The following is a 25,270-nucleotide window of genomic DNA, read 5'->3' as shown; positions in this document are numbered from 1 at the left end:
GCAACACATCCTATTGTGTCTCTAACCTGGTAAATGTCTTCTGATGTAATTAAATTAATTTTTACTAAAATGGTGGTTTATCTTGTTGATTGTTGCGCTGTCCGCAATGCAGGTGCCGTTTATGATCCTGTTCATCCCAGCCATTCTCACGTGCATGTGTTGATGTGCACCGTCCAATCAGATGTTGCCATGAAGGTCCCACATTTTATTAATTATGATTTTTGTACTGTTTTCTTTATTTAATAATAAAAAAAGAAAAGCAGTGATGTTTATAATAATATCTGACAAACAGTTGCTAGTAACCTGCTGGTGTTTTTGTGCTGCACGTAATATGTCATCATACTAGCTTACATCATGCAGGAGTATGTAGTGGGTGTGACTACATACTGAGGCACTGGATATTGGATGTTTGTGTGTGCGAAGTGGCTATCGGGACTAGGATATAACAGTGTTTTTAGAGTCTCCTCTAAAGCTGCAGCTCATTGATTATTAATGCAAGAGAAGAGAGAATTTGGAGGGCAAGAAAGAGAGCTGTTAAGGGAGAGAGTGAGAGATAGTACGGGGAAAGAACAACAGAGTTGAGTACTAATGTCAGGGGGATTCTTTTGTCTCATGTGGAGCAGGGTGGGGGAGGCCTCACCCTCTGACTGTAGGGACCAACATCAGTCAGATCAGAGCAAATGTCAGCATCAGCGCTCTAAAATGTCTACCAGCCCATAAATGCTCCTAAAGGAGTGGTGAGAGAGTGAGTCTTCACATATGCTGTGGAATATCACTTCTGAAGGATGGTCAATGCTCCCAGCGCCTGTGATTTAACGGTTAATTTACGGTAAGCAGATGGATGCGGGATACAGATGGTGATGGGGTGCACTCTGTTTCTGATGCTCACTTGATGCTTCGTCAGCTTGGAAATGAATGTGTTATGATTTGGTTATTACTATAGGGGTTATCTTTTGAAATATTGTGTGAATTTATAGACTAGGTAGTCTATAAAAAATGCCAAAAAGGACGCCTGTGTGCTAAGACGCCTCCACAAATGTACTTCAGATTCCAGCTGAAATTAACACCAATGACTGTAGTATTTTTCACACAAAAATGATAGATTAATAAAGGCTTCATGCCGCTCTTTGCACATTAATTTATGACCTCCAAATACTTTTACCATAGTATGTCATTTGTAAATGAACAAGTTGTCATGTTTGCATCACACCAAACCAGTTTCATATGACTTTTCTGACATAGTAAACTTACTCAGTAGCTCACCTGGTGTCTACACTGCACTTGCAGAGTATGATTCATGTTTATTACATATACTTTTGTTTGTTAACACTGATGGTTAAGTTTAGTATACGTAGTACATTATTTTCAAATGCTATGGACCGTTAATTTTTCTATTGAGCCTGAGTTAAACAATAGCCTTTCCACATTGAAACTGGAATTCAAATTCTGATTTAAAGAATACGTTCACTTAAGTTCACATAAAAATTTCCTGATAATTTACTCACCCCCATGTCATACAAGATGGTCGTGTCTTTCTGTCTTCAGTCAAAGAAATAAAATTTCGAGTAAAACATTCCAGAATTTTTTTTGGGATGTCAATGGGAGCCAACAGGTTGAAGGTCCAAATTGCAGTTTCAAAGCAGCTTCAAAGGGCTGTACAGGATCCCAACTGAGGAATAAGGGTCTTTTCTAGCAAAACAATGAGTCGTTTTCTAAAAAAAAATAAAAATGTATACTTTTTAACCACAAATGCTCATCTTGCACTTGCTCTGCGATGCGCTTCTTTGCGTATTATGTAATCACATTGTGCAGTTAATTCTTCGTCTGTGTACTTTAGTTCAAAAAGGTAGGGTAGGGTGAAAAACTCCATCTCATTTTTTCCTTCAACTTGAAAATCATCTGGCATCGTTGTTTTACCTTTTTTGTAAAGGGTGTCTGACTTTTTTGCATGTTTGCTTTGGAAACACTGGGTCGGTACCTCCACCTACATGCATGAGGTTGTGCTGGTGCAAGACGAGCATTTGTGGTTAAAAAGTATATAAATTTGTATTTATTTTTTTTTTTTTAGAAAATAACAGATTGTTTCGGTAGATAAGCCCTTTATTCCTCGACTGGAATCGTGTGGAGAAGCTTAATTTCTTTGTGACTGAAGATAGAAAGGCATGGACCTCTTATATCACATGGGGGTTAGTAAGTTACCAGGAAATTTTTATTTTGGAAGTAAACTAATCCTTTAAAACTGGGAATTAGAAGAATGTGTAAAACAAATAAAATGAAAAGAAATCTTATGTAAAATGAATATTTCATATGTCAAATGGTGCAACTTATTCTAAGAAATAAATTTGTGACTCTTTCATTGAAGCTTAGGATGCTCTTTGAAACATCTCGCATGCTGGAGAACATGATCATCAGGTTTTATACAAACTTGTGGAGTTCATCTTATTATACAGTATGATGTCATTATGATGTCATGATGGTGGCTGCTGGGAAGCTCTCTTGTTTTAGGAAGTGCTCATGTGATAGTACTCTAGATGACATCTTCACTTGCAGTTGTACCTTAATATTGGTATTGCTTGTAGTAGGCATACAAGCTCCTTCATATGCTTCACTTTTCATTGTTCATAAATTATTCATAGTTTTTGCCTGCTCCACGGAGTCTCGTAGTCTCCCTCCTTCTGTCTTTAAGTAATGGAGGTCATCTGTCAGTGTCCTTTGTTATATAACTTAGCTGCCGTCTTGAACATTACTGAACACTTTTTTTAATCGTTTTAAGCACAGCAGGTTTGACCGTGGCAAAGTCATTCTCACTGTGTGCAACGTCTGTGTGCATTGTGCTGGCAAAGAGAGATCAGATATGCTATTAATGACACCCAACTGATGTTGTAAGCGGATTGTGTAGCTGTCCACCTATAGCATGACTGAAAAAAGTGATGTAGGATGTGTGTATATGTAAGCCATATGGAGTTTTACTGTGTTTGTGTCAGGATTGTGCATTATTCAGTATTTAATTTGAATTTGCATTGAGGTAGCAATGGGGAATCATAATTTGCACTTAAAGAGCAGGTCATATGGGTTTTTAAGAAAGATATTTTTTTGCAGTTTGTAACGTAGCTATCCTTCAGTGTAAACAGTCTACAGAGTTGTTAATCACAAAAGTGCATTATACATAAAGATATTGTCTTTCAAAAGAAAGATTTGGCTCAGAATCGCCTTAACGAGTCGTTATATTTTCGAATCTTCTACCTGTTACTATATCACTGGTTAACACATTAGCATAATTATGACCTGCCAGCGTAATACGAACAGTCTGACCTGCCCACAAACGCTTCCAGTAGTTAGCGCGGTTACATCATGTCGAGCAGATGCTATGTTCTGCACTATGAAAATAAGTTTGTTTTGTTATCATTGCTGAAAGAATATGATTTGAAGAATCAGTGGTTAAAATTCATTTTTCCCGCGATACCACAGCAATACAATTCGAACCTGTTGTTGTGCTCGTCATTTTACAGAGGGCTGCTTCTCTAATCTTTGCTTTTATCTTCTTTGACTTCTAAGCTTTAGCTTTAGCTGTGGGCACGATTCACTTGCTGTGTTATTGTTTTATGTAAAGGTGCATGCTCAGGGGTCCCAGGTTTTAACAAAAAAACCTGCCCAATTGCTACTCAAAACTAGCCCAATCACATTTCAAGGGGTCTTCGGAAGCCCGTTTTCCACAAGCTGATATGATTCTTTAGGGTCTTAATGAGAAGCACCCTTTTTACCTTGTCAAAAACAGCCCTGTTCAGAGTGCTGTTTTATATACGGCTAAAAATTTAGCTGCGTTTAGCCATGAAACTTGCTAACTAGCACATTATTAAGAAAGGCGATCTGCAAAGATGCATAAAAACCTTTATACAGCAGAAGCTGCATCACGAATGAATCGCGCGAACATAGAAGCATTTATTTAGATCGCCGGGTGCATTTCCTTCTAAAACAAAAGTAACATTAATCCTCTGCATCTTCAGCGGCTCAGATGTCGGGAGTAAATTATGACTGCTATGATCATTATTACATCCAGCAACAAAACACCTCAATCGCTCAATCTGTGACATGTTGTCTTCCCTTGCACCGGAGTAGACACAATGGCAGTTGGAGTCGGACTGTTACAGGTCAGTCAGGGCGGGTCTTAGGTAAGACAGTCATGTCAATCGTGACAAGAAGCTGAGAAGGGCTTGATTTGAAAAAGGGGAAAACAACCGCAGACTTGGCAACACAATATTGCAACCTCACTGGGCCCTGGGGAGTCAGTGAGGGACCAGAAACGTTGAGGAGAACAAAAAAATTCATATAGGTTTAGAGCAACTTGAGGGAGTACATGATGACAATATTTTTATTTTGGGATAAATTATCCCTTTAAGATCTCATATAGCCTACACATAGACACATGCTTTATCTTTAACTACGTTCATTTTTAAGAAAAATATGACTGTGCTGATACAGGCATTTTGACACGTAACTGTGTATTTGAACGTTTAAAATAACTCAAGTTTAGTCAGGCGCTGTACGAGCAGGTGTGCACTGCAGGCTGAAATTGTTTTAATGTGCGCATTTGCCAAAATTAATTCTGCCTTGCTGCTTATTGTCCTTAAACAGTTACATTTGTTAGCGTTGCTTAAACCACAACGCTTAAAATGCATTTAGATGAAAAGTTTAGCCTACATCATGACGCGCAAAATGATTTACATATTTCTACCAGACTATCTCTCAACCCATAAGCAAATATATGTTGTTCAAACACAAAAAGCAATAGGCTATACATTCAGCAAGTTTATATTCAAACTAACCTAAAATCTGTGGGAACGATGACGCTGTGTTTTTATCTGCTCCATGTTCCCGGTCCACTTGCTATTCCACAACTTTCATGCATCATCAGCTTTAGTAAAATAAAATGGGGATTTGATTAACTCATGTTTTCCCCTCTCCTCATTTTTTTTTAGATAGCCTCCTTTGATTTCAGAACAGATGACTCATTTTTACTTATCGAAGATAAGTTCTTTTGTGTACCATTTCCAGATAATGCCAGAACTAAGTGAAGAGAGGTGAATGCGGGCATAAGGTGCAGCGATCACCTGAGATACGTGCACAGGTCGTTCAAAAGTAAAATGCATTTGATTTGTAAACCAAATTCAAAGCAATGTTTTAATCTCTAATGGTAATGCATAGAATTTACGGAAAAAGTCCTAATAGCGGACGTGGTGGGGCTTTGGCGATCAGCACTATCGATGGCCAGTCAATCTCCACAGCCAGTCATGGGCCCCCTCCTTGCTCGGGCCCCAGGGCTTCAGCCCCACTTAGCTCAATGGTTAATGGCCCTGGCTACGAGAATACTTTTTGTGCACAGAGAAAACAAAAATAACAACTTTATTTAAAGGGGTCATCGGATGCAAAGTTCACTTTTACATGTTGTTTGAACATTATGTGTGTTGGCAGTGTATGTACAAATCTACCCTATAATGATAAAAATCCATGCAGTGGTTTTTAATTAATCTGTAAAAATAATATCCCCTTTTTTAAATCGAGCCATTCTCAGATGCCTGCACACCGACAGAGGCCGCGCCCACGATAGTTGATTGACATGAGCGTCTTACCTCAGACCCGCCTTATATCAGCTGTAACAGTCCAATCTCCATTGTTTTGATGCCGGAGCAGGGATGTAAGTTAGACGTTGTGTTGCTGGATGTAATAATGAATGTAGCGGTTGTCATTTACTCCCGACATTTTTTAATGAATCTTTGTGATCTCCTTTCCTAATAACGTGCTAGTTAGCAAGACATATCACCCTGCAGCCCAAGACTGGTTGCCCACTGAAGCTAAGCAGGGTTGAGCCTGGTCAGTACCTGGATGGGAGACCTCCTGGAAAAACTAGGTTGCTGCTGGAAGAGGTGTTAGTGAGGCCAGCAGGGGGTGCTCACCCTGTGGTCTGTGAGGGCCCTAATGCCCCAGTGTAGTGACGGGGACACTATATTGTCAAAAGAGCACCGTCATTCGGATGAGATGTTAAACCGAGGTCCTGCGTTCTGGCGCAATATGGCTGCCGTCGCATCATCCAAGTGGATGCTGCGCACTGGTGGTGGCTGAGGAGATTCCCCCTTCTATGTAAAGTGCTTTGAGTGTCCAGAAAAGCGCTATATAAATGTAAGGAATTGTTATTATTATTATTATTATTATTATTAAACACGACTAAATGAGGCTAAAGTAAACAGGCTCGTCAATCCACAGAGAGAAGAGAGGGGCGGGGCGAGCAGAGCTCATTAACATTTAAAGCAGCCTCGACCAGAACAGGATGATTTTTGCAGAGCTGATTTTGGCAAGGTAAAAAAAGATGTTATTTACATTACCATTGAGAAATTTTTACCAAAGCATGTTATAGATTTTTCATTAAGACCCTAAAGAATCATATCAACTTGTGGAAAATGGGCATCCGATGACTCCTTTAACAATTTCTTCTCTTCCATGTCAGCCTTCACCTCACGTTCACAAGAGTACCACAGTAATCAGTAAATTCCTTTTCCTGTAATTCTTATTCAGGTTCTTATCATTTGTGGTTCACACAAATGATAATTAAATCCCACTCTTAAAAGCAAGCCTATTTTAAATTCTGAATTTTCCCCAACCCTGTTTGTTGGTAGTATGTGTTTCTATGTTTCTGTACATTTTCACATTTGCATCTTAATGGTGTGAGGAAGACACATGAGGAAGGAAGACAGCAAGTGAATTAATAAAAGAGCTGGGTAGAGTCTGCTGACTGTCTTCTCTGTGCCGCACCCAGCGTGAGCACAGTCTGGCATTACTCTTTCATGCTCATAGGCTTTTCATGAGTTCCACTGACTCGCAGTCTACCTCGAACATCGGCTTACCCTCTCTTTAGCCACATGTTCAAATATACAGTATGTATAAGTGTTTTATTTCAAGAAACCCACAGTGTTTTTGTTTTCCTTTTCAGACTTTAGAGCGTATTCAGCCTGCTGCTTTTTCCTTCCTTTTGTTGTGTCTGTCTTGTGGAGGGCTGTGGTTAGTCTGTCAGAGTGAGAGTGTGTTTAAGGCATCTGCTGCTGTCTTCTGATCAACCACACTACCATTTTTGGCTGCTCCTTTTTCTCATTTTCAACTTGTTCTCATGAGAAACGTGACCATGCATGTTTTTGTAAATCTGAAAGAAGAGTTTCTGTGTAAATCACTGCAGCGTCAAGATGAAATGTCCACCGAGTGGCACTAAAAATGATTGGTTTTCTCCTATAAAGTATAAATAGTGTTTTACTGAGCATAAATGTATAAAGTATAACCTGAGCATAAATGTTGTTATTTAATCTAAAATTTGAACTTTCACAGTTCAAGTTATAATTAATTGATAAAGTTGTAGCATTTCTACATCGCTAGTGCTCATTTCACTTGGAAACTGCAGCAGTTTGCTCCTGCAGTAATGTTTTTCACATTTTGTAGCATCACGTTTTTCCCCATGAGAGCAGGTAGCTCATTTTCGTCATATAGCAGAGTGAATGTGAAGTATGAATAGCAATTCCCTCAACACACCCGTAAGGCATTCTCTTATCTCTTGTGTTTTTCCTTTTTCCTTTGCCTTTCTGAATGGCTGGATTTGTCCGTTTCATTGTGTTGCATTATCATGATCATGATGAGAGAGTCTGCCTTAAAACGAAGGAGGCAGTAAGATCTCTGTTAATTATTTAAACTACACAGGGCTTTATGAAGACCCTTTTGCTAAATCAAAGCCTTTCTTAAGAAGTCATGAGGAGACATTTTCTTTTACCTTCTGGTATAAGCAGAAAAAAATTAATATGGTGTTAGATTAATACATTAGCCAACAAGTGAGTTTATTTGTAGGAAGTAGAATATGGAATATTATATATCAGGCTTTAAAGAGTCATATCATGAGAAATTGAATTTTTCTTGATTTCTGAAATAAGAGACAAGAGTTTAATGTACTTGATCAGCTTTCAGAACTCAAAACTGGAAACTCGAGACTCCCTATCTTAAAATATCCTTTATTTACTCATCAAAATTGCATGACCAGAGGGTTTGCATAAAAGTCTTAAAGTCACAGAAGCGACAAATTATTTAAAATAATCAAGGCATGTTCACTTCAGCAAAGCTAAATGAGCACAAGGAAAATGTACTTTTCCATTAATATGCAGAGATGGCAAAAGTACACACATCTTTTACTCAAGTAGAAGTGCAGATACTCATGTTTAAAAAAAATTCTGGCTACACTTTTTTTAATTAAGTTAAAGTAAAGAAGTATTGGCTCAGACATGTACTTAAGTAAAAAGTACCCATTACTATTACCTGTTTTAGTGTCATGCTGGTAACTGGACCTCACATCATATTGACACATTAATACAAAATAACCCAGCTAATTAATGTATCAGGGCTAAACAACCACCATGTAGAATAGGGCCAGACTGAGACAAAATTTCAGGCTGGGAAATCTCACCTTCATCCAGGCCATCCCATACACCCACAACAAATTCTGAAACCATGGACAACCCTATTTTTTGTATGGCCATCACATTTAAATAAATGTTTAAAAACGTAGGCTGGGGCAGTGCAAAATAAGAAAAAGGCTCTCTCTTGAACTGCACCTTCACTTCCATTTTCCTTGTCAGTGTCTTCATTTTCCGTGATATCTCTCTGCATCTCACTTTGTGTGTTTGCTTTTTTCACTAATTTTCTTGTACCTGTCACTTTTCCCAACAGCCATTTACTGTTATGAGCAAAACTGTCTCCACCTTCTTGCAAAACAACCACCTCATTATATTCTATTTGCAGTAACAATTTTATTTAAGTTCAATTTAAAGTATCACATCATGACCAGGTGGTGTTGTTTTATCTTAAAATGGTTTAAATATAGATTTAAGAAAACTATATTTTCTAAATTGCCTAAATGTCAAAATTATAACAATTACATCATGACAATATCTTTACAGAAAAATAACAAAAATAAGCATGTTATTGCATTATCACGAGTCATATTTTTCTTTTACCAAAATTAACCATGGTTTATTACAGTAAAAGTATAATAACCATGTTTTTTTGTTTTTTTTGGTGGATTGATTACAATCTGTTTTAATCTAACTACAACCAGTTTTACTACACATCTCATGGTTAGACTATGGTTAGTGTAGCAAAACCATGGTTCATCTGTGGTTACCATGGTTTAACTATAGTAACCATGGATTTTGGTTTTAATTTTCGTAAGGGTTGTGTTGTTATCTGCCCTAGCTCCCTCTGAACGTATTACAAAACAATGTTTTAGAACATTTGTTTGCTAAATTACTACTGTAGATGATAATGATGTCCTTTAGCATAGAGTATTTTGAGTGATGATAGTAATTTAGTTTAGTTTTGTTTATAGTACTGCTGTAGTTTTGTCTTTGTTTATTTAGTTAAGCATTAAACTGCTAGTAACTCTTAGCTGTCTGTTTACAGATGAAACTGACCTGCACATTAAGTCTTGAACAGGTCGGTGGTTTTGCCTCTATGATCCACCTGGGCGCTTCCACTCCACTCTTGAGTCACTTGCAATGATTACTCTGATAGAAACCATTTGACGGAGACGCGGAGCCAAATCGCGTTGCCAGTCAAAACTAACCAATCGATGATTTCTTAGAGATTAGTTATCGAATAGTGATCCACCAAATGCTGATTAAAACAAAAGTAATGAGCCTGGTTTAAAAATGTAAGAAGTAGAAAGTACTGATATTTGTTTAAAATGTGAGGAGTAAAAGTAAAAAGTAGTCAGAAAAATAAATAGCAATGTAAAGTACCGATACCAGAAAAATCTGTAACAAAGTATTTGTACTTTGTTACTTCCCATCTCTGTTTATATGTAACATTAAAGTAATAAAAAAAAAATAAAAATTGGAGTAACATACCATCGGATCGGTAAGATTTATATATTGAATAAAGACATTTTTCACATTGCTCACTGAACACTGTATTGCATATTTAGTTTAATTAAAAGGTAACACTTTACAATAAGGTTCCAATTGCTAACTATATTTAATGCATTAACTAACATACGTTAGAGGTATTTTTCATTGTTAGTGTATGTTAACTAATGCTGACAAATAGAACCTTATTTTGAAGTGTTATAATTATCACTAAACTACAATAAAAAATTTAAATTGTGAAATACTATTACAATTTAAAATAGCTGTTTTCTATATTGATATCTAAAAAAAGTAATGATTTATTACTACGATGGCAAAACAGAATTTTTCTCCAGTCCTTGGTGTTGCATGATCCTTCAGAATTGATTTTTAATATGATGATTTGCTGCTTAAAAAACATTTATTATTATATATTTTTTATATATAATAAAGCTCTTTTCAATAAAATCCATGCATTTTAGAATACAGTATAAGAATATTCTTCAGTTTTATGCTAAACAGAAATACAACAAATAGAATTTCAGTTCTCTGTCATATGGACAAAAATAAATGCAAAAAAAAAAGAAAAAACACAAATTTTGACACATGAAAATTGTAACAATGTGTCTTACAAGATAACATGATGTAACTTTGCTCTCATTTCAAATGTGTCCCCACATTAAGTCCTTGAATTTGAGGGTATTGGACATGGAAAGTCCTTGAGAGGTCCTTGAATTTGAAGTTAACCAAGGTGTGGGAACCCTGGTAAACGTTTGTCACTTTTGAATGGTATTAAAGTATTAAAAGTATTCATTTCTTTAAAAATATACTAAAATAAATAAATAAAATCTAACTGACCCCAAGATTTTTGAATAGTAGTGTGCATACGGTGTAATTTTTTTAATGCTTATAATTTTATTTATGTTTTTTCTTAATATAAGAAAAATGCTGTATCAAGATTTCTGTGAACAGGTTAGAGTGGTGACACAAGATTATTGAGGCAGAATCAGAATTAAATTGATTCAGTGAAATTAATTATTTTAACTAATTCATGGAAAGTAATCAAACTTTAAATGATGCTATAAAAACAAATTTCAACACTTCCATACTTGTGAAACAAGAAAGGATCGAAGACTAGAAAGTTAATGGCTAGATAAAAAGCCCACTATATCGTTGATAATTACACCATTGCTTAATTTCATGCACCAGCACGATCATTGCAATATCATGAATATTCAATATATCACCCAGCCGTACTTAAATTTTAAGTGGATCAGAAAACGTCAAGGGAAAAAATAAAATGATGAAATATGTATGACATGACCTCTTTAAGAGCGCTTTGGGATGGGAGATGCTCCCTGAGCAGTGTGGGGTCTGTGAAAACCAGTAGCTCAGCGTTCACCCCCTTAAATCAATACTCCCACATACAGTATCTACATACTCCCCCTCGCTTCTCTGCCTCATCTAAAAGGCATTACGTAATGTCAAACCATTATGCTGTCATTAGATAAATATAGCTCTTTGTCCTCTCAGACAGAGGGACGATGATTCGGGGAAGGGATAGTGATATCCGGAGTAAACAATTTGATTGCTGTGATGTATTTGTGTTTGTGTAAGTATGACAGTCTCCTGACCTTGCTATATGGCTGTGACTCCATTGTAAACATCTCATGAGAGTGTAGTTTCATCCAGGACTTAACATGTTTACACATGATTACACAAACAGTGTAATATATATTTTGCTGCTGAATTGTGACCCCACGTGCGTGTATGAAGAGTGATTTTGGTGTTATGTTGAAGGATTTTGAAGATGTATTATGACTCTGCATGGGACTTGCAGAGTAGCAGATATCATGATGTTGATGTCTCAGTTAGAGGAGGTTTAATTAAAGATGCTGCAAGGGATATTTAATGGAATGACACTCAGTACTTGACAGATCTGAATTAGATGTCCTGAAATATCACACTTGTGTCTGTGGCAGCACTGACTCTGTACACTGCAAAAAATGTGTATGCGGATCACAGTCAAGTTCTTTTTTTAGATAATAAGACATTTAAGGTGCTTTTTGTATCAAACATTTTGTGTGTTTCAGCTCTAAAGGCAGTCGACAGTTGTTAGATTGTCATGCAAGAATAGTATTTTACTTCCGTTGTGGTTGATAATGTTGGAATTTACTGTAGACCATGTTAGTTGGAGGTTATAAATCGTTTTTTTTTTCGTCTTTAGCAGTATTATCCATCACATTTGTATATTTTATTGGCAACCCTTTACAATAAGGTTCATTAGTTAAAGAAGTTCACTTCCAGAACAAAAATTTACAGATAATTTACTTACCTCCTTGTCATCCAAGATGGTCGTGTCTTTCTTTTTTCAGTCGTAAAGAAATTGTTTTTTGAGGAAATCATTTCAGGATTTCTCTCCATGTAGTGGACTTCTATGGTGGCCCTAAGTTTGAATTTCCAAAACGCAGTTTAAATGCAGCTTCAAAAGACTCTAAACAATCCCAGGCGAGGAAGAAGGGTCTTATCTAGTGAAACTACTGATTATTTTCTAAAAAATTACAATTTATATACTTTTTAACCACAAATGCTCGTCTTGTCTAGCTCTGCGATGCAAAAGCATACTGTGCGTAATCCGGGTCAATACAGAAAAACTCCCATCTCATTTTCAAAAGTGAACATGCAAAGAGGATCAAACGCCCTTTACAAAAAAGGGGTAAACAGCAATGTAGGACGATTTTGAAGTTGGAGGAGAAAATGAGATGGGATTTTTAGACATGCCCTAACTGTCATGAAGACGAGCGTTTGAGGTCAAAAAGTATGTAAATTGTACAATAACCGATCGTTTCGCTAGATAAGACCCTTCTTCCTCGGCTGGGATCATTTACAACCGCATTTGGGATCGTTTGAAGCTGCATTTAAAAACATAATTTCTTTATGACTGAAGAAAGAAAGACATGAACATCTTGGATGACAAGGTGGTGAGTAAATTATCTGTAAATTTTTGTTGTGGAACTGAACTACTCCTTTGACATTAGTTAACTACATGAACTAAGAATGAACTATACTTCTAAAGCATTTATTTATCTTAGTTAATGGTAAATCACAATCTGTGTTGGTTAACATTAGTTAAAGGAGAAATCCACTTCCAGAACAACAATTTACAGATAATGTACTCACCCCCTTGTCATCTAGGATGTTCGTGTCTTTCTTTCTTCAGTCATAAAGAAATTATGTTTTTTGAGGAAAACATTTCAGGATTTTTCTCCATATAATGGATTTCTGTGGTGTCCCCGATTTTGAACTTCCAGAATGCAGTTTAAATGCAGCTTCAAACGATCCCAAATGTGGTTGTAAACGATCCCAGCCTAGGAAGAACGGTCTTCATCGAAACGATTGGTTATTTTCATAAAAATAATACAATTTATATACTTTTTAATGCCAAATGCACATCTTGTCTTATTCTGCCTGGACTGTTTTTGTTCCGGTTTGTGACAGTAAGGGTATGTCGAAAAACTCCCATCTCATGTTCTCCCTCAAAATCAAAATCGTCCTATATCGCTGTTTTACCTTTTTTGTAAAGGGTGTTTGATCTTCTTTGCATGTCGACTTTGCAAAGACTGGGTCAGTACTTCTGCAGCAGTGTAGGATGATTTTAAAATGATTTTTGAAGTTGAGGGAGAAAATGTGATACAAAATAACTTGTACAAAATAAAAGTTTTTTGAAATACCCTGTCTTCAGCCAGAATACACAGAGTTGAGGGAGAGCAAGACAAGTTGAGCATTTGAGATTAAAAAGTATTTAAATTGTATTTTTTTAATGAAAATAACCGATCGTTTCACTAGATAGGACCCTTCATTCTCGGCTGGGATCGTTTACAACCGCATCTGGGATCGTTTGAAGCCGCATTTAAACTGCAATTTGGAAGTTTAAACTCGGGGCACCATAGCAGTCCATTATATGGAGAAAAATCCTGAAATGTAATTATTGTTCTGGAAGTGGACTTCTCCTTTAATGCACTGTGAACTAACATGAACAAACAACTGTATTTTTATTAACTAACATTAACAAAGATTAATAAATAGTGTAATAAATGTATTGTTCATTGTTTGTGCGTGTTAGATAATACATTAACTAATATTAACAAATGACACATTATATATATATGGATATACAGAATTTTCAATGATAATCATTAATAATGTAGTAAAACTGATTTAGCAAATCTCATATTTTATCTGTTTTATCTTTATTTATTATTAGTATTTCTCAATCTAAAATATGAATTCTATGATAATTTATTTAAAATTATTAAAATTATTATTTAAATTATTATTTAACAAACATGTAGAAATTTATGATCAGCCAGCTACACTGAAAAAAATATTTAAAGCAGAAATAATTTTAATTTTAAAACTGCTATTAAATTTCACAAATAATTACAAAGAAACAGCAAGTAACACTATTAACCGAGAAATTTTGAAGTAGAAAGACTGAAATAGTATTTTCTTTTAAAACATACTCTAATAACCTTTTATTGAAAAATTATTTTTACAGTGATAAAAAATAAATGACAAAACATGATAAATAATAATAATAATTGATAAATAATACATAATTATCAGCTTACCAGTATTGTTAATTTTAATATCAGTTTCTTTGTAGCATGTCTTTGGAATAAAGGTTCTAGGTGTCTAATTGGCTAATATAACTTTAAGTTATCCATCATATTTTTTCTCATAAGAGCAGGCGCAGCCATTTGTAAATTTTATGGGTCTGGATTCCAGTCTCATCTGGGTCTAGCTATTTTTAGCTGTAAAAAACAGCTAGTTTTGCTGCTTGATATTGCAAATTAGAAGTGTCTTACCATATTATTTTGATGTATTATCTTAATTATGAACATACTGGCTTGTAGTGCAAACAGTTTTATGGTTTACTGCATGTTGTTATTCTTCTCGTTATATCCCTACTATAGCGGTTAATGAACCAAAAGTCTCACCCATAGGCTTACTTCCGTGTTGGATGGTGAGTGATAACTTTCAAAAAAACTGAATATTCTATGTATGTGATCAGTATTTTCTTTTCTTGTGTGTTTACAGATCTCCTGGGCCAGTGTGTGTGCACGTGTGAGTGAGTGAGTTAATTTATACATGTGAGTGTGACCGTTTATCATTAGCAACATGGCCTCGGTGAGTGTGACCTTGGAGAATCAACTGCACAGCGCACAGAAGAACCTGCTGTTTCTGCAACAAGACCATGCCAACACATTGAAAGGCCTTCATGCCGAGATCCGCCGCCTACAACAGCACTGCACAGGTACGCACACAAATACACACACACATGCCAATACACTAAGCATCATGTAGTAACTGCCGCTTACAGCAATACTGCACTAGCATCCATAAACACATACATTATTCATTTGTAAACTGTCTACACTATAATCATTAAAAATGGAGTGTCTCATTTATTTAATGGCTTATTATAATTACTTGCTCATTTAAAATATTTTCGCTGAGCAATGAAGATAAATTATTGCCAGTTTACAGTGAATTCACTATTGTTTTATTAGTTTGTCTAGTATTACATTTTATTTTATTTAACTTTTGGATATTTGCCACCTTTTATTAAGACGAAAATTAGAATGGACAGGGGAGGATGTGAGTCAAGCCGGATTTGAACTCGTCCACACGAGTGCCCTCATTAATGTGCCAAATCCTGTGCGTTACATGACAGGCACCTCTGCTATTAGTTTAATGATTTTGACATCTTGAGGTCACTTGTAGTGGTCTCATTTTAAACATCTAGACCAAAAATTAACACAGATCTCTCTGCCACTGTTTCAAAGACATACAGCTGGTACAGCTTATGCAGTTCTATCACCATGTCACTTTTCCACACTAATAGAATAAAATGGTGCCACAAGGATTATTGTTCAGGATTGTGAGAATATAGTTAATCTCATTCTAGACAGCTCGATCCTCATCTAATACTGCTTCACTATAATCTCCATGGTCATTTTTTTTTTAAGTCCACAAATAGAAAATGGTCGTAGCGCCAAACACTTGTCCAGAAATCCAGTAGACAAAAAACATAAGGTGCGTAGATCCAAAAATACAATAATACAAAGATGAAAGAGATCCACACTCGTCGTAGTTATATATGGGTCATTTTGGATAATTTGCAAATGTATTTGCTGTATGTTGTTATATGTTTGATTTTATATATACATGTATATATATATATATATATATATATATATTTTTTTTTTTTTTTTTTTGCACATATTTTTGTGACCTCTATGCAATCAACGAAATAAGCCTCTTTGGCTGAATCTGGACGAGTACGGATCTCTTTCTTCTTTGCATTTTTTTTTTTAATATCAACATGGAATTAGGGTGCTATGTGTGATTCATTACTGCACAAATCAAAGCAAAAACAAACAAACAAACAAAACAACAAATCTAAACTAAACATCACAGCCAAACAGCAAAGCAAAACATTAAAAAAAAACAGCAAAACAAAACAGCAAAGCAAAGCAAAAAACAAAAAACCTAGGTAAAACAAAACAAATCAAAACAAAATCACCATGAAAGACATTGTTTGCAGTTCTTTAATGCACAAACAAAACAATACAACAACAGAATTTGAAGTTTAATGTTGATTCATGTTGTTTGTTGTTTCCCACTAACTCCCATATGTTCTTTTATCCTTAGTTGACTCTCTCTTGTGTTACTGTTTCTGTTTTTGCTCTCACTCTCTTGATCTCCTCCTGTTTCAGGTGATGTCTTGTGTCATGTGATCTTCAACTGTTGTCATTTAAGGTAGAGTGATGCTCTGTGCTGCCAGCCTAACATTTGATCTCTCTCTCTCTCTCTCTCTCTCTCTCTCACACTCCTCCTTTTGACGTCCTGTCCACTCCCTCTGTCCTCTCTTTTGTTTCACAGACCTGACATATGAGCTGACAATGCGGAGCTCTGATCCAGGCGGTAAGATTTCTCACGCACGCTTCATATGTGGCCACATTCACACTCACATGGGGTCAGAACAAAATGCTTATGTAAGGGGGCTGTGTATGTGTGTGTCAGGTGTTGCTAGGATGCTGTCAAAGCACTCATCAACCACACATTCACCTGTTAAAAGAAATCACTGGCAGCCTGGTAGACGCGCAGACAGATGAACATGCATCCAGCAGGCCTAATGGAAACATGCAGAAATGCTGTTCATATTTATTTTGCCTGGCAGTCTCTTTATTTATCTGCCGCTGTGCTGCTTTCTTTGCAGCAGGTTGTAAATAAGACTTTTTTGTTTCCTGCAAAGAAAGAGAACAGTGTCTCTCTACGCACATATACCACCACAGTCGTGCCTTGTAACCTGGCAACCAGCGACCCACCCAGCAAGCACACACACACACACACACACACATACACATACACACACACAGACCCCCTGCTGCCCACAGGGACTGCCATTTCCCTCTCTCTCCCTTTCTATTTCACTCTGTTTAATATATGTTGGCCTTTTCAGTCTCTGCACAAACACACAATGCACTGATAAAACATTTAGGCATCTGAATGCTCAATGAAGTTCCCACAGACATCTAGTTTCCAGGCTAAACACTAAAGGCTTTGAGACTTCCAAAGTTCTTTACATGATAAAGACCGGCTGATTGTACATTATCTTGTTTATTGCACAACTACAGCAAATACATGAAATATTGATGTGCTATCTCACTTGCTAAGAAAAATAGCAAAAATAGTAAAAAAAAAATGTTAAAGGTATGGTTTACCCCAAAATTAAAATTCTGTCATTCATTACTCACCCTCATGTCGTTCCATACCCGTAAGGAACACAAATTAAGATATTCAAGGCCCAGAAAGGTAGTAAGGACATTGTTAAAATAGTCCATGTGACATCAGTGGTTCAGTCATAATTTTATGAAGCTACGAGGATACTTTTTGTGTGCAAAGAAAGCAAAAGTAACAACTTTATTCAATACTTTATTCATAAAATTACACATGGACACATTTTAACCATGTCCTTACTACCTTTCTGGGCCTTAAATGTGTCGCTGCAACATATTTTATGTAAAATGTGGTTCTACAAAACGTACATTTACTTAGATTTTTCCAGAAACTAAAACTTACAATACTGATGTATTTACAGCATCTAAACATTCAAAGGCTTATGTATTTTCAGCATTTAAACGTACAGTACTGACGTATTGAGGACACCTAAAAATGAATCCTTACAAATTTTAAAATCGTGGCATTAATTTCATTATTATTGTTGTTTTTAGTTGTCATACCATTAACATTATGTTTTAATTGCATTATTACATTTTTTAATCGTTTAATTAATATAAATGATAACATTTCGTTCTGTTGTGTGATTTCTGCTGCCAGCTGTTTTCCAAGAATAGGCCTACATAATGTCAAACAAGACTACACTTTAAACCCTTAAAATAAAATAACATTTCTGCAATCTGTTTAACTATTCATGTAATATTTACTTTGTTTGCCGTGGTGGGACACAAACGGCGTTTTCTCTGACATGCTGTGATTAACAATAGAACCATAAAATACACCGAACACGCAACATAATTACAAAATGAAACAATTTTATATGTGCGCTGTAATCCAAATCTTCAGAATCCATACGATTGTGAGGAGCAGACTCAAAGCCTTTATCCGGCGATCTTCATCTCCATCCCGAGCAGTGAGTCCAGCGACCGTAGCAAACAGCAATAAATCTGAAGTGCATTTTACAAATTCAAATAGTGCCGCATCAAGAAACGACAAGTTTTACAGCAGGGAAATCAAACACTCATTGGCTTTCACCTGCTTTCGTCACAGATTACGACATGCTGTGTTTCTGGTGAGGTGTGTTTAAATGATATGCACGTGCCTTCACGGAGTGGATCGGGAAAATAGTATAATAATATAATAATATTTTCAGCAATTAACAACTTAAATTCTGCTCTGCACCTTATACAAAACTATTGTATTCCACCACAGACGACTGTGGCTGCAACGCATTGTCATTTGGAGTACTTTTGGTACTGCTTTTGACATCTTTGCAATAAATAAATCATTGTGATTGCATTCATCTGTTGTTTTTTTTTTTTTTTTTTTTTTTTTTTCATTACTGTACAGAGAGAGTTATGGTTAGATTTAGATGTAGGAGTGGGATTAGCGACTATAAAAACATGTTTTATGCTATATTGTTACTAAAATGGTAAATTCCCTGCATATTTTGGTCGGTTACGTTTTATATTATTTTATATTCGCTATAAAATGAGTAGGTTAAGGTTTGGGGGTAATTTAAGGGGTCTAAAATTCGAAATTGCTTATTGATAAAATGCTAAAAAGACATTTATACGAATATAAAAGATACTTATTTTTAAAAAGGTAAATATTTTACATTTTTTAGCTAAAAATACGTAACGATTTGTACATTTTAAATGTTAAAATATGTCTAAATTGTACGTTTTAGCATCAATAAAAACTTACAAAAATGTTGTTTTGTGCCTCTGAAAGTTATGTATAAATACCTACGTATAAACAATGAGACCAGGCTGGTCAGCTGCGTTGCTGTCTATGTCCGAAAGTTCTCAGATTTCATCAAAAATAATCTTAATTTGTGCCCTTACGGGTTTGGAACAACATGAGGGTGAGTAATTCACAACAGAATTTTCATTTTAGGGTGAGCTATGCCTTTAAATAAAATAAAATAGACCATTATAAATAAAGCAAGCACCTGCACAAACACTGCAACTATATTACAATTTTTATTTTTATAGCATTATGATGATTAATCTGCAGATTTAATTTTTGCAGTGGACTAATCAGAATCAAGTTTTCCACAGAGCTGTGTAGTATTATGAATGAGTTTCACATTTGTTTAGTGTCTGTATGGTTGGACAGCCCGTTGTTTGTGTTCGCGTATGTGGCTGATGTGAGCCAGATTCGTGTCTAGCACAGGAAATGAGATTATAAATGACTACGCTAATACAGCACTAATGCAAAAGGCTAATGCATCATCTGCAGCCTGCTGACTACATCCCTACACTCATGTTCCTAACAATAGCCATGATTTCAAACCAACACCACTGCCATACATCAAAATGATTGTTTTTATGTAGAATGACTTTGCAAATGAGGAACACATTCCTATATTCAGACATCAAACATCTTAATCCAGCCATCACATAATAATAGAGATTATTTCAGTTTCAATTTATACCCAGCATTTTCTGTCAACTGGAGTAACAGCAGATGGTTCATTCTCATCAAACTACATGTTGGTAACAGATAACTACACCACAGATCGCTTATTAGACCAACATCTGTTGTCTCTCTACCATGACACATGTGATATTAGCATTGTGAAGAATGAAATATACTTATCACAGGTTCACATGTAAGCACTCTCTCATACCGAAGCTGTCGCTTTGACCTCGGATGACTGTGCTGGAGTGTATGTATTATGGCTGTCCAACTGGGTTTGTGTGTGAATTTGATGGTGACCTCATTATCTGGTGTGGCCATTGCTAAGTGGTAATGAAGCGGTCAGGGAAAGTGAGAGAGTGTGAGTCGGTCTCCAAGATCACACAGACCCTCATTAACTCAGATGAAGTGTACCGAATGACTTTAATATGAGAATCTGACGTTAAAAAAACAAAACACGATTTTTCCATGCATTTAATTTAATTTAATTTAATTAAAATTTATTTTATTTTATTTTATTTTATTTGTTAATGCTACTTTTATATGCCATTTTTTTTCTATTTATTAGTTTTACTTTGTTTAGCACTAATTTAAATGTGCAACATTTTGAGAGAGAGCAAGAAAGTAGGTGAGAGAGAGAGAGACAGATCTTCCCTTGCGTGCCATTGTTTAGGCTGTTGCAAAGCTGAAGGTCAATAAAGAGGGGCATTGCTATTCCCCCAACCTTCACATCCATTAGCAGTGTAACGGGAGATAGGATCTCTGGCTCTGTGTGTCTGCCCTTCACTCCCCTTCCCTTGAGCATGTGGAGTCTCTCTCTCTGAGGTGCCCCATCTCAGCCCCACCCTATTTGGCTGCTAAATGCATGTCTTGGGCATTTAGAAGATGAACATAACCCGTGTGAAATTTTTTAAAGGATCCAGTGATTTTCAGAATTATCCATGCAATTACGATGTGTTTATGCAGCTAAATTTATGTAGAAATCAATAATATCTATGCTGAGCTAAGCTAAATGAGCTGTTCCCATAATACAACAAATACTGTTTGTCAAATGCTTAACATCGGATCTTAAGGGAGGAGGAGAGTGTTCCTCTGTAGGAAGAGGGTTTGATGTTTCATAGCCATTAGTTCTGCAGGGGTAATTGGTTTATTGATATATGATTCATAGTTCACTGCTGCCCTCTATAGGCTAATGTTTCAGTTAGTTTACAGAATGTCTTTGTGTAAACATTATTTAAGACTTTATTCCAAAACCTAGTGAATCTCTATTCTTCCTACATAAGCAGCTGCCTTGTGCCTTCTAAGGAAGTATAATGATCATCACAGAATCATCACTCACAAGTGATCAATTTAAAAACACTTTGCATAGGTATTAACTCATGCCCCGCACAAATAGCACTGGAGACCAGAGACTCAGCAATTGATTTGAAAGCAGGTTTCACATTATCGTGTTACTAAGCAAACAAGGCTATACTCTAATAAGCATAACAATACACATTAAATAGTCTTTTTTGAAATGAGACTAAAGTAATTCTTGCCAATATCATTTAATATTAAATAAAAAATGTGATCCTGGACCAGTCACAAGGGTCAGGTTTTTGAAATTGAGATGTATGCATCATATGACAGCTTTCCATTTATGTATGGTTTGTTAGGACAGGACAGTATTTGTTCGAGATACAACTGTTTGAAAATCTGAAATCTAAGGGTGCAAAAAAATCTAAATGTTGAGAAAATTGCCTTAACCTAAAGTTGTCCAAATGATGTTCTTAGCAATGCATATTACTAATCAAAAAATTAGGTTTTGATATATTTAAAGTAGGAAATTTACAAAATATCTTCATGGAACATGATCTTTACCTAATATCCTAATGATTTTTGGCATAAATAAAAGATCGATAATTTTGACCCATGCAATGCATTTTTGACAGTTGCTGCAAATATACCCATGCTGCTTAAGACAAGATTTTGTGGTCCAGGTTCGTGTATATATTTATTTTTAATCTTTCAACCATTTTGGATTTTCTTTTTCTTTTCACTGAGTTCATCGCATAGCATTCTCAGATTGCCTTTAGTGAAGGCCTTAGGAGGCTCCGTAATTAAGTTAAGTTAGTTCACCCCAAAATGAAAATTCTGTAATTGATTACTCACCCTCATGTCATTCCAATCATCTTCAGAACACAAACTTCATATTTTCGATGATAACCGCAAGCTTTCTGACCCTGCATAGACAGCAACACAACTGACATGTTCAAGACCCAGAAAGGTAGTAAGAACATCGTTAAAGTAGTCCATGGGCCTTATTTTACCAATCTAAGTGCATGGTCTGAAGCGCATGCCACAGGTGCACATGGGTGTGTCCGAATCCACTTTTGCTAGTTTAACAATGGGAAAAAAAAAACGATCTGCGTGGTCGTTCTATTAATGAGTCATGGGTATATTTTGGGAGTAACATGCAATAAACCAATCAGAGTCTCATCTCCCATTCCATTTAGAGGGGTCATCAGATGCAAAACTCACTTTTACATGTTTGAACATAAATGTGTGTTGGCAGTGTGTGTACACAACCACCCTATAATTATAAAAATCCACCCAGTGGTATTTTTTTAATCTTTATAAGTAATATCCCCTTTTTCAAATCAGGCCATTCTCAGTGGTGTGATGTGAGGCCACTCCCACAATAGTTGATTGACATAGCCATCTTACCTTAGACCCGCCCTGATGAGTTTAAACAGTCCGACCGCAATTGTGTAGACTCCGGTGCAGGGGAAGACAACAGTGTCTCCGTTTGAGCAATTGAGGTGTTCTGTTGTTGGATGTAATAATGATATAGCAGAAGTAAATATAAGGGTTTTTTATGCATCTTTGCAAATCGCCTTTCTTAATAATTTGCTAGTTTGCAAGTTTTGTGGCTAAACACAGCTAAATGCAGCTAAAGTGAACAGAACTGCTATTCTGCTAAAAGAGAGTGGCAGGGTGAGCAGATCTCATTAGCATTTAAAGGCAAATGCAACAGAACGACTCGCTCTAAAAAGGGCTGATTTTGATGACGTAAAAGGGCTGTTTTTTACACTACCACTGAGAAATTTTAACCAAAGTATGTTACAGACTTCTCATTAAGACCCTAAAGAATCATATCAACTTGTAGAAAATGGGCATCCGATGACCCCTTTAATAGCCAGTTGCGCTTGCACCATGGCGGATTCGCTATTATCGAGGCTTTCAGAGCCTTTGCACTGAACGCTTCCCCACCGAGGAAACGGATCTGCTTGTGCGTGATGTTAAAGCATACACAATAATAATCTTTTAAAATTTTAGTCCTTTTGTTTTTAATATTTGGCATGTTTGTGTGTTGCTGCATGGCAAACAGATGGGCACAAGTGCATTTGCTATTTATACAACGTGGCACTTGAGGTGAAAATGATACCTGCGTCAGGCTGAAACTAGCAAAATGTTTCAGCCTGGCGTTGCGCCTGCCATCACATTGCGCCGGGTGTATGTTAGGGCCCCATGTGACACCAGTGGTCCAACCTTAACAACACTTCACCACACTCAACGCACATTGAAGACTGACAAGGAAGAGAAGAAATTGTTGAATGAAGTCGTTATTTTTGTTTTCTTTGCGCACAAAAAGTATTCTCATAGCTTCATAACATTACAGTTGAACCACAGATGTCACATGGACTACTTATCGATGTCCTTACTACTATTCTGGGCCTTGAACACGATAGTCGCATTGCTGTCTATGCAGGGTCAGAAAGCTCTTAGATTTTATCAAAAATATCTTAATTTGTGTTCCGAAGATAAACAGAGGTCTTACGGGTTTGGAACAACTTGATGGTGAGCAATTAATGACAGAAGTGTCATTTTTAGGTGAACTAACTCGCCTAACTCGAACAAACAAGGCGCGCCATGATCTTGAAATGCTGACGACATTCAACTCTTCAGTTTTAATCCTGGAGGGCCAATGTCCTGCAGACGTTAGTACAAGTAATTCTAAACACCTATATTGGCTTATTTTGGCTTTACTGGCCCTCCAGGACTGAAGTTGAATAACCCTGGAATGTGGAGGTGTATATTTATGCGCAGCATCCATTTGTTTGTACCTAACGTCTTGTATTCTTTTAGATGATGGTGAGGCTCGCTGCAGAGAGCTGCATCAGCGCTGTGAGGAACTGGAGGCTCAGCTGAAGGCTAAAGAGCAGGAGAACACCGAGCTTCTTCGGGATTTGGAACAGAAGAATGCCATGATCTCCGTGTTGGAGAACACCATCCGTGAGCGAGAGAAGAAGTACCTGGATGAGCTGAAGTTGAAGAGCCATAAGTTGGCTGTGCTGTCTGGAGAGCTGGAGCAGAGAGCCAGCACCATTGCCTACCTCACCTCCCAGCTCCACGCGACTAAAAAACGCCTTCTCGCCGGGGGCACGGCAGGGATAAGCCCCTCCGTCAGCCCTGTCAGCTCTTTCAAACCCACCCCTCCTCCCGCTCCTACTGCGTCGGGAAACGACAAAGACGTCCGGCAACCCGAAACCCCTCGCAGGCGCATGCGCAAAAGTCTTTCACAGCCGCTGCACTCGGAATACACAGAGCTGTACCGGTTGGGCGCCACAGATGGCCGTAGGGTGGTACTGAGGGATTCGGTAGATGCCATGCCAGATCCCACACCATTCCTGCAAGCCAGAGAGCCAGCGGCTCCTGTAGAGTCTCAGCCGGTGCTTCGGGAACGCCCGTCTGTAATCCCACCCATCGCTTCTTCAGCCACACCCCCTGCACCATCAAGCCCCGCCCACATCCCAGTGCCCCCGAGTCCCAGGAATAGTCCAGCGCGGGAGAGACCTCATCCCCGTGCTAACGCCCATATAGGAGTGGCGCATCGGATTCACCGCTCGCCCTCAGCAGGCGGAGGTGCGGCCAGACAGCAAGCAGAAGTGGAGACCCTCGCCGTGGACCAGGTCAATGGGGAGCAGGTGGTTCGCAAACGCTCAGGTGCAGACAGAACTGTTTAAGACTGACAAATGCGCACATTTACACATCCTAAAACAGATAGTATATAAACATAGACGTATTAAGACCAATGCAGTATATGCGGAACTGTTTATGACTGTGAAAACACA

The 25,270-nt window shown here is 37.1% G+C and overlaps 1 protein-coding gene across 2 annotated transcripts in view; it reads left to right on the top strand.

Annotated features, from left to right (window-relative positions):
• Positions 1 to 25,270, top strand: part of ccdc92 (coiled-coil domain containing 92) — a 26,066-nt gene extending 796 nt beyond the window's left edge. Inside the window, exons 1-4 of one of the 2 annotated variants that reach the window (XM_051118223.1) lie at positions 385 to 829; positions 15,027 to 15,243; positions 16,875 to 16,916; positions 24,285 to 25,270. In XM_051118223.1, coding sequence (XP_050974180.1) covers positions 15,108 to 15,243; positions 16,875 to 16,916; positions 24,285 to 25,162 — 1,056 coding nt within the window. In that variant the 5' untranslated portion in view covers positions 385 to 829; positions 15,027 to 15,107 and the 3' untranslated portion in view covers positions 25,163 to 25,270. Of the gene's footprint in view, positions 1 to 384; positions 830 to 15,026; positions 15,244 to 16,874; positions 16,917 to 24,284 lie in introns of those variants that run through there. The other variant, XM_051118222.1, reaches the window with a different exon arrangement.

The sequence above is a fragment of the Labeo rohita genome, chromosome 8, assembly GCF_022985175.1.
Source record: "Labeo rohita strain BAU-BD-2019 chromosome 8, IGBB_LRoh.1.0, whole genome shotgun sequence".
NCBI lineage: Eukaryota > Metazoa > Chordata > Actinopteri > Cypriniformes > Cyprinidae > Labeo > Labeo rohita.
Note: the sequence above shows the minus strand (reverse complement) of the source record. Positions and strands in the feature narration are given on the sequence as shown.